At 34.5% G+C, this 15774-nt stretch overlaps 1 protein-coding gene across 1 annotated transcript in view; it reads left to right on the top strand.

The window, feature by feature from the left end:
* LOC129230700 (ATP-binding cassette sub-family F member 3-like) overlaps nt 1–14420 on the top strand; it is a 64535-nt gene extending 50115 nt beyond the window's left edge. Inside the window, 7 exon segments of the mRNA XM_054865119.1 lie at nt 35–220; nt 8159–8201; nt 8203–8307; nt 8309–8342; nt 13372–13504; nt 13981–14068; nt 14146–14420. Coding sequence (XP_054721094.1) covers nt 35–220; nt 8159–8201; nt 8203–8307; nt 8309–8342; nt 13372–13504; nt 13981–14068; nt 14146–14298 — 742 coding nt within the window. The 3' untranslated portion in view covers nt 14299–14420.
* Nucleotides 14421–15774: the final 1354 nt, after the last annotated feature.

The following is a 15774-nucleotide window of genomic DNA, read 5'->3' as shown; positions in this document are numbered from 1 at the left end:
TGCATAACATATCTTTGCTCAAATGATCTTGAAGACCAGATTTGAAACCTGTAGAAAAAGAAACAGCTGTAGTTTTGAGGTTTCCAAATCCAGAGCCTCTGCAACCTCCAGTGTTACAGCTTGATGAAGTGTCCTTTGCTTATCCAAACTCAAGTCCAGTCTTGTGCAATGTGAACCTTTCTGCAAACATGGGTTCTAGAATATGTATAGTAAGTTTTATGCGTGAGAAACAGAATTCTTTCTTTCTTTTCCTTTAATATTTTCATAGATTTTATCAATTGTTGCACAAATTCTTGTTTTATTGTATGAATAACATAGATTATACTTTTATAAAATGCAAATGAATTTGAAAAGCTTCCAGATACTTTATTTAAAACACTAGCAGTACCCGCACGACTTTGCCCGTAGTAGAAAATTAGAAGGTCATTTGGTTCGCCTGTATATTTACAAATAATGGATGATGAATTTCTCATCAATTTGCTATGTTCATTTGCTCATCCATGTTACAGTTCCAGGTTATAATTTGGTAATTTACTCGTCAACATTATGATAATTTGCTCGGTAAAATGTTCTTAAAATTGGAATAGAAAAAGAACAGAATCTAATTTCCGAAAAATGGCTTCGAGGCAATCGCCCCTATGGTAGGAACTAATTCTGTGCCAAATTTCATGAAAATCGGCCGAACGGTCTAGGCGCTATGCAGGTAACAGACATCCCGACTTTCAGCTTTATTATTAGTAAAGAATATTTTTTGACTCAATAACAGATGTATCTTCCATGACATGTCGGTTACTGAGCAAAATCAAATATTTAAATACAGTTGGTTACAATTAATCAAATCATATTGGGGCTGGAGCATTTTGCTCCTAATAACTAGCTGGCCTGATTAAGCAAACAGTGGATGTGTTACAAGACCAAACATGACATAAGTGATACATTAAAATGCTATTGTAATTATTGTGAGGGGTACAGGATGGCAAGCATACTAACAAGAAATAATGCTGTGTACAAAATTTATTCAATGAAAAAATATTTAACAAACTCTACTCAATATTCACCAATTGAAGCATAATAATGCACATGATTAATAAATTTTTCAGTGTCTTACAAAATTTCAGTTCTAACTTCATTTACTAACGTATACGTTTTGTCCTGTAGAGACGGGTAATCCAGTTGTTAAAAGCGAACATTTATTGTAAATTGCAACAAAACACATTACCATTAAAAGAAATAAATATAAATTAGTCAGTTCCATCTCGGAATAATCTAACATTTACACAACACATCAATCCAGATACCGCGAGCTAGCCAACTCAGCTGGAGACTTAAATAAACTTTGCCAGATTTGCATGCGCTGTTTCTCTGAGTTTAGGCCGTTGCCACAGACTCCCTCACCAGTCTCACAAGACCATTGGGAGACGAAAACGTACTTTGCGGCCAAACCTTGTTGTAACTCCAGGAGTCCTTGGATTGGAATCTCCAGCAATTAAAAATGCTGGTTTTAAGCGATCGATGTGAACGATCTTTTCCTTGTCGTTCACCGAAATCAAAAAGTTCTTGTCCATTCTCTTTAGGACCTCATAAGGCCCTTCGTATGGCGGCTGCAATGATTTTTTTACAGCATCTAAGCGCACAAAAACATGTGTACAGTTTTGCAGATCTTTAGGGATATAAATCCGTCGTTGACCATGCCGAATAGGGGTAGATGGACTTAGCGAGCTAATCAGTCTTTGAAGGCGTGCAACGTAGTCAGGCATATTAGATAAAGTTTTTTCTTCATACAACTGTCCAGGTAACCGTAGAGTTGACCCATAAGTCAGCTGTGCCGCGGACGCGCCAAGGTCTTCACGTAACGTAGATCTGAGTCCCAACAGCACTAATGGAAGTGCATCAACCCAATTGGATTTGTAACACATCAAAGCTTGCTTCAATGGTCGGTGCAGTCTTTCCACCAGACCGTTACTTTGGGGTCTGTACGGCGATGTCCCTGCTAATTTTATGCCAAGCATCTTTGATAGACTCGTAAAAAGTTCAGATTCAAACTGTCTGCCCCTGTCACATGTTATCCTTTGCGGAGTACCAAATCGAGAAACCCATGACTGTACGAAAGCACGAGCTACCGTTTCTGCTGTTATATCAGTAATTGGCACAACTTCAGGCCACCGCGTAAATCTATCCACTATAGTCAAGCAATACTTAAAATTTTGAACTTGTGTTAGTGGACCTATTATGTCTAAATGAATATGAGAAAATCTCTCATCCGGAACTAAAAATTGAACTAACGGGGATTTAGTATGCAAATGTACTTTAGTCTGCTGACACGGAACACAAGCTCTGCACCAAGCAGTTATATCTTTGTTTATATTTGGCCAGACATATTTGCTATCGATAAGACGTTTTGTAGCACGTATGCCGGGGTGAGACAAACCGTGCATTGTATCAAAAATTTTACGCCTTAGAATTTGCGGAACAAAGAATCTATTATAATTTCCTGATGTATCACAATATAGAGATTTATCGGTACCAGGCATAGGAACTTTAGCTAATTTACCACTGTACTTAATTCGTCCCTCTAAAACGTCCTGAAGTTCTTCATCCTCAGATTGTGATTTTTCCCACATTTCTATATCATCTAGAGATGAAAATGTGATCTCCGATATTCGCGATAGGTTGTCCGCAACCAAATTTCCCTTACCAGGTAAATATCTGATATCCGTAGTAAATTGAGATATGAAATCCAACTGACGGATAGTTCGGGGGGAGGATTTTTCATGTTTCCGCCGAAATGCGAAAGTTAGAGGTTTGTGGTCTACATACAAAATAAATTTCCTTGCCTCTAACATGTATCGAAAATACTGAATTGCACTATATGCTGCCAACAATTCTCTATCATAAGTTGAATATTTACATTGAGTAGCCGATAGTTTCTTTGAAAAAAAACCTAAAGGCTTGGGACCTTCAGGGGATAATTCATGCAATACTGTTGACATAAAAAAATTCCTTTCCTGAACTTTCCCAACGTTCTAAGCCCATGTAGCAGTTGTTTTTGAAAGGAAAACTAATGTTTAAAAACTCGTCGTTTATTTGAACACTTAATCATAACTATTTACAGGAAAATAAAATAAAAACAGAATCGCTTAAAAACAAAAACGATCTCCATCTATCAACTTGATAGTCACCCTCACTCACTCATTCATTCCAAACACCACCTCATTCCATCTCAATGCACGTGTCTTATGCACGTCGACTCGGCACGTGCCGATCGCCGATTGGCGATGACGTCAATCGCGTCAGCCCGCACCCAGCCGACGTGCAAGAACGAATTTGCATGGGAATCAATAATTTTTTCAATAGCCAACAAATACACCACCCATCGCAAAATCACTGCAATCAGTTGTTAAAGCAAGTTCTGCATTAGTAGAAGGGTGATAAAGCAAAGTCGCTTCCGCTAAAGCACTTTTAATTTTTTCAAAGCTTGTTTCTGAAGCAGTATCCCACGGAATTTCCCTCTTATCTCGTTTTTTTGCTTTAATTAAAAACTTATGAAGTGACGCTAAAATCACGGCGATATCTGGAATAAAGCGATGATAATAGTTTACCATACCCAAAAAACGTCTAAGTTCAGAAATAGTTTTGGGTTTAGGGAACTCTACCACTGCCTTCACCTTTTTTGGATCTGGCATACACCCCTTACTGTTTATCATATGTCCTAAAAAAATTATAGTTTCTTTCCCAAATTCACATTTTGATTCCTTTATAACGATCCCGTAGTTAAGGAAACGTTTAAAAATTTCTTCTAAATGCTTTTTATGCTGCTGGTGATTTTCACTCGCGATTAAAATGTCATCCAGGTATGGAAAACAGAAATTCAACCCTCTCAAAACCTCATCCAAAAAGCGTTGAAATGTTTGTGCTGCTGAACATAATCCGAAGTTTAGAAACGGAAATTCATATAACCCAAAAGGTGTTATTATAGCCGTTTTCGGAATATCAGGGGGGTTCACAGGAATTTGGTGATACGCCCTTATTAAGTCAACTTTCGAGAATATTTTCTTCCCGTGTAAAATGCTAACACAATCTTGAATGTGAGGAATTGGATATTTGTCCTGAACTGTTATACGATTTAGTGCTCTGTAATCGCCAGTTGGTCTCCAGTCATACTCGCCTTTTGGGACCATATGCAAAGGACTAGCCCAATTACTTTTTGACGGTCTACAAATCCCTTTGTCAAGCATATATTCAAATTCCTGTTTAGCTATTTGAAGTTGCGTTGGGTGTAACCGACGCGCTTTAGCTGAAACAGGGGGTCCCTCAGTCGGAATGAAATGAACTGTATTATGTTTCATTACCTTTTGTGAAAGAACATTAAGTTGTGTAATCTCAATATATTTCTTTAACAATTCTTGATATTCAGAATTCCCATAAATTGTTTTCACATTCGGAACCTCGCAAAATATCGATCGACCGCTTGCACTAAATTTTGTCACCGGATCTAAAATACGCCTTTTCTTTAAATCGACTAGCAATTCAAAATGCTGCAAAAAGTCCGCCCCTATTATAGGCTTTGTAACGTCAGCTATGATAAACGGCCATCTCAATCTGCGTCCTAACCCGAAATCTAAATTTAATAACTTAGTACTGTAAGTATCAATCCCAGATCCATTTGCAGCGTACAAAGTGAATTCTTTTTTTCCGCTGTCTAAATTCAAAAAGGATTTTGGGTAACAAGAAACATCACTACCTGTGTCAATTAGATAGCTCGTTTGAGTTAAAATATCAGTGATATACAGTCTGCGACTAAATCCTGTTTTAGTAAAAGTCATAGAAACTTCCGACGATTTTGAAAAATGTGAAAATTTCGCTTCAAAAGCGCATGGTTTTACACATTTGGTAGCTTTGTCTTTAAATTTAAAATGATACCAACATAACCAATTATTCCGCTTTTCAGCTCTCAAATTAAATTGTTTACGGCCCTGAGATCGATTTGGAGACCTTGAGCGACTGCGCGTTTTTACAATTTTAGTAAGTTCGTCTACTTTCAGTTGCAATTGTTGAATTTCAGTACTAGCAGTTTGGTATTTAAAAGTTTGCTTATCAATTGAGTTTACAACCAACCCAGTATATTCGCAAATCTTGTCTGCCATTTCCGCTAACTTTTCTAAATTTTCAGAACTGACCGCTAAAATTGTTTGCACTGGTACCGGTAACCTACGAAGCCAAATATTTTTTAAAAAATCATCATCTACATGACTCTCACTTAATTCTTTCATTTTTCGTAATAACATAGATGGAGATTTGTCACCTAACTCTAAGTCTTCAATTAATGTCTTTACTTTACGACTCTGAGAAAATTCGAACTCCGCTAACAATCTTTGTTTAAGTGTGGTGTATGATTTTTCTGGCGGCTGACATAAAATATCGGTAGCATGAGACAAAGTTTCTGCATCTAGCGACGCAACCAAATGATCGAATTGCGTTTGTTCAACCGTAACGCCAGCTAACCTAAAACTAGCTTCAAGTTGTACAAAAAATAACTTCGCATTATTAGGCCAAAAATTAGGTACTTTTACAGAAACCCTATTGCAACTTAAGTTTTCAGCACTTACTTCCTTTTGAGTCAAATTTAAATTTTCTTTTGTTTCCATACTAACATGAAACAAATATTTACTGAATTTGTAACATGAACAACTAATAGCTTAGGTACAATGCTACACTCAAGAACCTCAAAGGACACATGCACAGAAAAGCAAGACAGTTGAAAAAAATTGAAGTTTTTCGTCGAAATAAATTACCTTCCGGCGAATTGCTGCGACACATTCTTTCTTGAAATCATTTCGCTACCAACTGATAACTGCGTGTTCGGGTCACCAATGTAGAGACGGGTAATCCAGTTGTTAAAAGCGAACATTTATTGTAAATTGCAACAAAACACATTACCATTAAAAGAAATAAATATAAATTAATCAGTTCCATCTCGGAATAATCTAACATTTACACAACACATCAATCCAGATACCGCGAGCTAGCCAACTCAGCTGGAGACTTTTAAATAAACTTTGCCAGATTTGCATGCGCTGTTTCTCTGAGTTTAGGCCGTTGCCACAGTCCCAAAAGTAATGAGACTTTTTTCAAAAAAATAGTTTTATTCATCAAACTTAAAAAAAAAATTAATACTGTTCAAGATCGTCTCCTCCTGCATCTATATACCTTTGCCCATGTGTTTTCCATGCATTGGAGGTCCTCTGGAACTCGCTTTTGGGAATGCTGCTAAGGCACCTCGTCGTGGTCTTTTGAATGCTGTTCAGGGTCTGCTGATGCTTTCCTTTCTGCTCCCTTTTCATCTTTGGGAGCAAGAAGTCTGCTGGGGCTATAGGGGGTCTGTGGCACCGTTGAAACACCGATCCGAGTCAGACAGGAGTTGACAACAAAGGCTCTCAGACAAGACTTCTGGCACAAGTTTCGCGAAAATCTTATGCATGGCCAAGTCTTCCGTAAAAATTCGATGAACATCTGTTTTCAGCAAAATTAATTGTTCTGACATCAAATTGAGCACTCATTCGGCAATCTTTGTTCAGCAAATCTCGCACACAAGGGACATTATTGTCCGTTCGCGATGATGATGGACGCCCAGATGGAGTCTCATTGGCGACTTCCTCCCGGCCGACTTACGCCACTTTTTAACCTGCTAGTACGACACGTAATTATCCTTGAAGGCCTGATTGAACTAATCAAACGTTTTCATTGCCGTCTTTTGGAGTTTGACGCAAAATTTTAATTTCATAGTTGCCTCCATGACAACGGCTCTGATTAGAAATTCACTTAAATTGACCTCCCACCTCTCCGAGAGCTCGTAGACAGTTGAACCTGGTGTGTTTGGAAAGCTGGAGTCCCTCCTACCACTGCCAACCGGTCGTGCAAGTGTGGGCAATATAGTCTCGTGGCTAAAAAAATCAGTCTTATTACTTTTGGGACAAACCATATAGTAGCCCTCCTTTGAACCCTTTCCAATAAATTAATATCTTTCTTAAGGAGATCAAAACTGAACAACTAACTCCAAATGAGGCCTTAACCAAACTTCTATGTATAGATTTTCTACCTTTATGCATAAAAATATACCTTGATATATTGAATTATGTGAAAGAGGCCTATTGATAAACCCCAATATTCTGTCTGCTTTGTTACTTGAAAGTCTCTTGAAACCAGTTTCTTATAAAATAGGGATGCCTCCGAGGATGATAGAGCACCCTCCTCAATTGCTACATAGCAACCCATAAAAGCGAGCCTCACCCCCCCCCCCCCCCCCGCATGATATCAGAAACCCTCTAAAATTGATCCCTCCCCTAAAAATGTCAATGACTCACTCAGCACCCATGACATGCCCCCCCCCCCCCCCACCTGCATAAAACCATCACACCTTAGCCACTAACAATACTCCCTTCTTTCTGTAACCAGATTTTTTTTTTTAATTGCAGCTCAAAATACCCTAACAATTTATTTTATCATAAAATCAATTTCTTACAAATTTCAAACTAAAATAGATGAACCTATTTCAGGGATAAAACTTTTGTGCTCAACTTCTACTTCATAAAATGTGTGCGGTTAGCTATTTGTTGTTAAGATTAAATTTTCGTTTATTAAACCAAGATCAATTTAATGTAAGCATTATTTACTGAATAAAAGTGTTGCTTTCAAGTTGGAAAATAGTTTAGAGGAATTCAGGAATATCTTGATCACCCACCCCCCCCCCCCCCTTATTACAAGACAATAAATTAGCATTTTTTCAAACTTTCTGTACACACTTTTGTAGAAACATGATAACATGAAGAAGACATAACTTTCATTTAATGTTGTATTTCATTGAAATAATAAAAAAAATTAATGAATTTTGATTTATAACTCATATTTAATTTTAATTGTTATTAAATGTTGTTACTTTTATGTGTTTATCCGAGGGACATATTAGGGGAAATATTTTCAAAATTCTTTGAATGTTAATGTTTTTTGCTTTTATGGTTAAATAATCCAATGGATTTTATATACTTTTTTAATCCTTCTTCTCCAAAGTTGCAAACGATGATAATTTTACTGATGAAAAAGATAATAGCTTTAAAGATGTAAATGGTAAATGATAATGTATTAACTCTCAATTGTGTTTTAGGTCGGGTGATAACGGCTCAGGTAAAACAACACTTTTGAAGCTGGCTAATAGGAGAGCTTGAACCCACAAAAGGCATTCGACACAGTCATAGGAATTTAGTCATAGGATATTTCACACAACATCATATTGATCAGCTAGATATGAATCTTTTGTTCATTAGAATTTCTGGCGAAAAGGTTTCCAGGTGAGCTGGTTTATAAAACACTTTTAATTTTCAGAAAAATAAAACAATGATTTCATAGGGAAGAAAAAAAAATGTGGTATGGGGGGTGGGGGAGTTATCCCTTACATAAGGAACATTTGTATTTTTGTTTTGGGGTGCATATATTCAAGGGTGATCCCAATGGGGTCCATATACGCAATCTACTCTCAAACATTTCTTTGACATATTATGCATAATGGATTACTGCGAGGATACCCTCAGAAAACTTGATGGGAACATAACTGCATATATTGTAGCAAACAGTATTTCCCAGAGGTCATTGCAGACACAAAATTGGGTCTGCTTTGCAGCCCCTTCACAAAATTGTATGTCATAAAAGTAGATATTTTACAGAATTTCATATCTTAAAATTAGACCTTATTGTGAAACTTTCATTTAAGGCAGTGAGAAGCTTAGGGGTCCAAGTGTCAAAATTATAAATTTGGAGATAACCAGCACAAATGGTAAGTGAACCTCTCCTCTGATTTGGGACAACAGATCATACTAGTATCCCTGGTAGGGTGCAACTATACCGCCATGATTTATAAAAACCTTTCAATAAAAGCTTACCTGAAGACCAGAACTTTAAAATGTTTTTTACCCAAAACTTGAAAATGTCTGCATACATCCCTTTGCTTCTCACTGCCTCATTTGTTTAAAACAGTTCATCCATCACTTTTAAGCTCAATTAATTCGTCTGAAAACAAAAAATTTGGTTAAAAAAAATCTGCTAGATTCAAGTTATTCCCAGTAAAATCATTTAGGGCAAATGGATTTCAGATCAGATTTGTGATAGCTAAACATGCTGTATACCAGGGGTCCTCATCCTGGAGGGCTAACCCTCCACCCCCCCCTCAGGGATCATAGAAGAGTTTCAAGAAGGGTGTGAATGTATTCCAAAAATAAAGTTAAAAAGTAAAAACTAACTATAATTTACTCAGTTTTGAGGACTCGTATAAATATTTAAACATTATTGCCATTTTTAAAGTTTTTATCTCCATATACCTATGAATCTGTGTTTCCAGCAATAAATAAGCAAGGATGGACATTAAAAGTGACTTTTTTCTCAAGTTAAAACTTATATTCAAAAATTTGTCAAGTGCAAACAGTGGTAATCCTCCTATTGATGTTGTGAAAGTGATTGACATAACATTGATTTGAAGTAAGGTTGATAACTTTACTTCAAATCTATTTGTAGTTAGTTCTTTGATTACAGGGTTCGTACGCTCCGGGAAAACCGGGAATTGTCAGGGAAAATGACACTGTCAAAAATGTCAGGGAAAAGTCAGGGAGTTTTCAAATTTTGTCCTCCAAAAATTTTTTTTCCATTTTTTTCCCAAGGAATTAAGTACTATGAGATCTAGTCTTCGTTTTTATTGTGATTTCACGAAAAAATTGTAAATTTTTATCTAAACCGACGCTGGCACTTAAAAACTGCAGTCGAAAAATGAACGTTTTTTTTTTCACAACGAAAAATGCGCCAAAAGAGCGAAGATTTTCTTGCATAGAGTCAGTGAGGGGAACGCATTTCTTTCTACTGCCTAAAGTTTTAGATGGGTTGCCACAACATTCTGTTCGGTTCAGGGTTCGTACGCTCCGGGAAAACTTGGAATTATCAGGGAAAATGACTTAGTCAAAAATGTCAAGGAATTTTCCAAATGTGTCCCCAAAATTTTTCTTTTCCCAATTTTTTCCCAGGGAATTTCGTTTTATAAGATCTAATCTTCATTTTTATCGATGTATTTAAAAAAAATTGTAACAATTTTAAAGCAATGAAAAAAGTGGCGACCCAAAAAATCTTCAGAAGCCGCCATTTTTGGCTCTCAGTAGTTCCCAAGGGAAAAAAAATCAGGTGAACAGCAATTATGCACAAACTCAACAGGAGAGAAAACAATTTACTGCTTCGGAAGCACAACCTGTAGATGGGAGGGTCGATCGGGGAAAATGTTTTTTTTTTGTTCGGAAAATCATTTCAGCTACGTGCGAAACGTAGTCGCCATCTTTGGTCATTCACAAGATGGAAGTAGATACGATCCAAAAATGCCTAAGTTTCTAAAAACAAAGCAGAATTGGATGTTTTCTTTAATTGAAAACTGATGAAAACAACAAAAAATGGTCTGCAAATTGTTTTTCTATTATTATTTGAAATAATTTTCTTGAGAAATGAAAAATTTTGTTCTTAAAACTTAATCTTATCCTGACTGCCTCGGACGCAAATGTGATAAAAACTTTTCAATGAATTGTAGTATCATGAAGATTTATTATTTTTTTAATTGTCTTCATGCAACAAATTAAAAAAAAGTTATTTCTTATTTTTGGGCATAGCCGCCATATTTGGTCATTCCCAAGATGGAAGTACACAAGACTTTTTCAAGTGCCTAAGTTCCCGAAAACGGCATTGGATGTTAATTGCAATGCAAACTATTGAAAACAACACAAATTGTGCCCTTTTTTCCGGATAATTTGTAATTATTTTCTGGAAAAATGCAAAATTTAATCTTCATAACTTTTTTTTTGTTTTAATTGATTTAGACTCTTATGTGCTAAATACTGACTATTTTGCTTTTATTGTAGTGTTTTAAGGATTATTAATTATTTATTACTACTTTTATACTACAAATCCCAAAATCTACTTATTATTTTAAATTTTTCACTTTGTCGCCATATTTAATCGTTTGCACAATGGAAGTAGACTTAAACTTCCAGAAACAGAATTGGACGTTTATATCAATGTGTAATATTGAAAATAACATTAAATGTGCAAAAAGTTATGAATTTTTGAAAATTAACTATTACTTTCTGGAAAAGAAAGTTTGAAATTTTAATGTAAGCGTCCTTTAATATGTGAAAAAAAAAAAAAAGATTATTGGCATTGGCCTATGATTGGCGGATGTTGATTTTTGTTACTATGAATTACATGGTATGCCGATTGATGCAACAAGTTAATCATATTTATACTGAAATTTAGCATTGCATTTTGCTCAATATGTTTCGTGTAACCTACTTATAAGAAAATAAAAAGTATTGTAAACCAAAAGCGGATGCTAAAAGGTTGCAGCAGGACTACAGCAAAACGCTATAATATTACGCGTGACATCAAAGAAACCCTAAAATAAGTTGAAAGTACTCTGTTTTCAACAAATAGTAAACAAATTAAGACAATTTTGAACAAAATGTTTAAAAAAAACTTAAAATTTTGACAGAGAAAACAAACAAAAAAAAAACAAGTTTTTTTTTTTAAATCTAAGGGGAGAAGTTTCAGTTCTTCTGCATCGCTACTTTAAACAATTTTAATTATTTTGAAAATATTACTATTTAAACTTAAATTTTGAATGAAGCGAGTAACCTGGAATTTTCTAAAAAACAACCTGGAAAAGTCAGGGAACTTTTTTTAAACAAAAGTGTATGAACCCTGCTGATTTCATGTGTTGTAAAAAGAATATGTGCCAAATAAAGTTATGAGTTATAATATTAAATTTTGTTTACGAAATAATCGGTGTTCTAAATTAATTACTAATTTAAGCTATTCCAACTGGCTTTAGTTTCAAAATTTGTTTGTACTCCTGTATAGATTACATATGGTGGTCTGATGGAGGGGATGGGGGCTTACATCAGTGTTCAAATAGAGGTGCAGAGCCAGAAAGGTTGAGAACCCTTGTTGTATACGACAAGGAGTTTTCCACAAAAACTTGAAAATGCCTTTCCTGAAAATGCCCAAAAATTTCTTTATTTTTTCACAATAGGTAGAAAATTCACAAAAGTCTCTCTTTTCTCCTAAAAATAAAAACCTGGATCGATCTCTGTTTTTATTTGTGTTAAAGTAATTTAAGTAAGTTCTCTTGGAGTGAAAAACCAGAATATTTATGTTTAAAAAACAGAGGAAATAAGAAAAGGTTTTTTCCCTCCTGTAAAACCAGGTGTTTTATTATTATTGTTAATTAATTTTTTAAAGTCTTAAATTTTATGTAACAAAAATTGAGAATTGAATAATGCAAAGGAAATGATATGCAAATTTTGTAGAACCTTGCTCCAATGTAACATAATGATGTCATTGCTAGAATTTCTCAATGAATAGAAAGTACAGTCGGACCTCCATACATTGAAGTAGCAAATTGCCGGGAAAAAATTCGATATATAGTAATTTCGATACATAGAAACTATCTTATTTTATGCTAAAAATCTCCTAAAACATTAAGGTTAAAGCTAATTTTGGTGTATAAAACCCAATTTCTAATTTTTACAAGCGTCAGATTAGATGAAAGTTAATAATTAAAAAAATAACAGAAATTAAATTTTTGTACTTTCATTCTTTGGCAACTTGATCCGCAACATTATGGGTTTTTGTTTTGAAAATGTAATCCAGAGAAAAGTAAAAACTCAATCTACTTAGCTTGAATGATTTTCACTGAAGCTAAAAAGACTAAGAATGATAATCAACAGACAAAAGGGATAACTTGAAACTGATTTTACAGTGTTACTGGTTACAACGAAGATTTGAAATCAACTTGAGGGAATTTAAAAACTCCAGAATGAAACAACGACCTATCTACACACCTCTCAAAACCCAGATTCCTTATGAGTTTCATAGCCATCTTCAGTGAATATAATTTTCTCCCCTAACCTACACAATTTTTAACCTTCATTTTTCATGAGACAAACAGTCTAAAGTGGAAACAAAATCTACGAAAGTCTCATTTTTTTTTTTTTTGATATATAGAGATTTTTTTGATATATAGAAACAATTTTTCTATGTAATGAACATAGAAATTTGCTGGGATTTCGATGTATAGAAAATTTCGATATGTGGAAGTTCGATATATGGAGGTTTGGCTGTAGCTCCTAAAAATTGTATAGTGCTTGATGATTTTTTTTTTGGGGGGGGGGGGCTTTGTTTAATTTGATTTATTCTTCTTCAATTGGGCTTTTTTTTAAAGTTTAAGTTGGAGTAATCTTTAAAATATTATGATAGTTTTGTAAATTATCTCATATTTGATTCATTAATTATGAACAGGTAAGCCTTCTGAAGAATACCGAAGGCAGCTGGGGTGTTTTGGTGTCACAGGAGATTTAGCCTTGCAGTCTGTTGCTAGCCTCTCCGGTGGCCAGAAAAGTAGAGTAGCTTTTGCAGCTATGGCCATGCTCCAGTGAGTATCTTGCATAATAAGCATGTTGCCCCTTTCTTTCTTTCTCTTCTTTTCAAAATACTTTTTTCATTTTTGTTCATGAGGCCATTTAAAATAAATCAATTTTCTGCTCTCTATCACTATGGTTGACTTAATCGATCAAGTGATTCGTTATACAAACTTACTTATTGTTGTAGTTTTTATACAAACAAAAATGAATGCTTCTAATTTGGAATGCACCAATCTGTAATCAACCACACTGCCGATTATTTACAATCAATCAATTTGTGCTAATTAATCTGCTGCAAAATATGTTTTTGTTAAACTTAAAGTATGCCTAAAACAAGAAACTATGTACTTCTGAGAAAGATTTTCAATTTTTGATACACATTGTGGTAATTGGAGATACTTCTAGTAGTTCACTGAATCTAATTTTGTCAATATGTTGATGAATTTTCAAATAAAAAAAAATAATTTAAATTACTTTTTTATTTCAGTCCGCACTTTCTAATATTAGATGAACCTACGAATCATCTTGATGTGGAGACTGTAGAAGCATTAGGAATAGCTCTTCAACATTTCACGGTATGGTATTTCAAAATTATGCACAAGTATTTATAAATGTAGATAAGTACATATTCTAAAATTAATATTTTTTTTAGGGAGGAGTAGTGTTAGTCTCCCACGACGAACAATTAATTGAACTGGTATGTCAAGAATTGTGGATCTGTAAAAATGGTTCCGTGTCAACTATATCAGGAGGATTCTCGCAATATAGGAAGCTAGTTGAAGATGAACTAGCTGCACAAACATAGCGACATGTAATTTTAACAAAAATGCTTTTTAAATAAACATTTATTTAATTTTTAAACCTCGAATTCAATTCTGTGATATCCGTTTGCAAACTAAAGCACTGGAATTCGAAAGCACTTTTCCGCATTGGAGCAGGTGTTCAAACACTTTTTGCAAATTGTGAAAACAATTGAAATATGATATTTTACGATGTTTAATTTTTCAGATTGTAAAAATTTCTAGTTTTAATCATAAGTGTTTGTATAGCATATCTGTTTTTGGCAAATGTTTTGAAATCAATACAATGAATCTGATACAATAAATGTTATTTATTTTAGAAGTTGCTTTCAGTTTTAGTTTATATGCAGGAATGGGACATTTGCACTGATCAGTGCAACTATGCCAAAACATAACCACTGTACCATCTTACTCCAAAAGCATCATTTTCCAACTAAATTGTGCCCACCTGTGCCAAACACTTGAAATCAATGGGCTAAAACTATTGAATCTTGTACCGAGTTGCAATTGTTAGAACAGTTCTCTAATTAAATAACTGCCAGCATATCATTTTTTATACTAAAAAGAATTGGTTACCAAATAAGTTTTCGCACCAATAGGATTTAGTTTGGAGGCATTTTTTTTTTTTTTTGGTGACAGCTTGTCTGATTAGGTTTTTCTTCCTAAAACTAAAAGTCAACCAAATTGTAAAAGATGGTGATGAAAGAAAATTTTAAAAAAGCACATAATTGCTAAAAGCATGTACAGTAAAATCCCGCTAATGCGGACACTAACGGGACAAATTTTTTTGTTTGTAATAGAGAGGTGTCTGCAGGACAGGAGTTTAATATTGTTATTTGCATTGGAACAGGGGAATTAAAAATTGTCCGCATAAGAGGGGTGTCGGTTAGGAGGGGTTTTACTGTATAAGAATTCTTGCTCAGGTCTACAAAGTTCAATAAGATATATACTGTCATCATATAACAGGCTTTTTTTTATATAGATTCTAAATCAGACCCTTCACAAAGAGAAAGGGGGGGGGAATCTTGATTGTAAAAACGGTACATCAGAGTTTTGTAGTATAATAGTATATTTCTTGCATACACATCTTGGGGGGGGGGGGGAGGGGAAGGAGTGTAAAAAATAAAAACTCCCAGTAAATTTCATTTGTAGCCATAAGGGTAAGCATGCTTTTTTTTTTTGTGCTTAAAATGTATTTATATACAGAATATAAGTAGCTTGTCATTCATTTTGTGTCAATTACTAATTTTTGCAAATCAATTCAATTCCTCCCCCAAAAATATTAAATTTCTACTTAGTTTATTTTTCCTTTCCAGTTTTGAGGGAAAATTCATCCATGATTTTGTTTGTTCATGAAATATGTATTTTCTGTTGGTATACCTTTTTTACTTCAATATTTTTAAGTTGAGGATAAAGAACTCAAATTGATCTACAACATTCGATATTTTCAAATTACCTCTACCAGTACAATGTATTCTTAC

This window comes from Uloborus diversus, chromosome 9 (genome assembly GCF_026930045.1).
Source record: "Uloborus diversus isolate 005 chromosome 9, Udiv.v.3.1, whole genome shotgun sequence".
NCBI classification, from domain to species: Eukaryota; Metazoa; Arthropoda; class Arachnida; order Araneae; family Uloboridae; genus Uloborus; species Uloborus diversus.
Note: the sequence above shows the minus strand (reverse complement) of the source record. Positions and strands in the feature narration are given on the sequence as shown.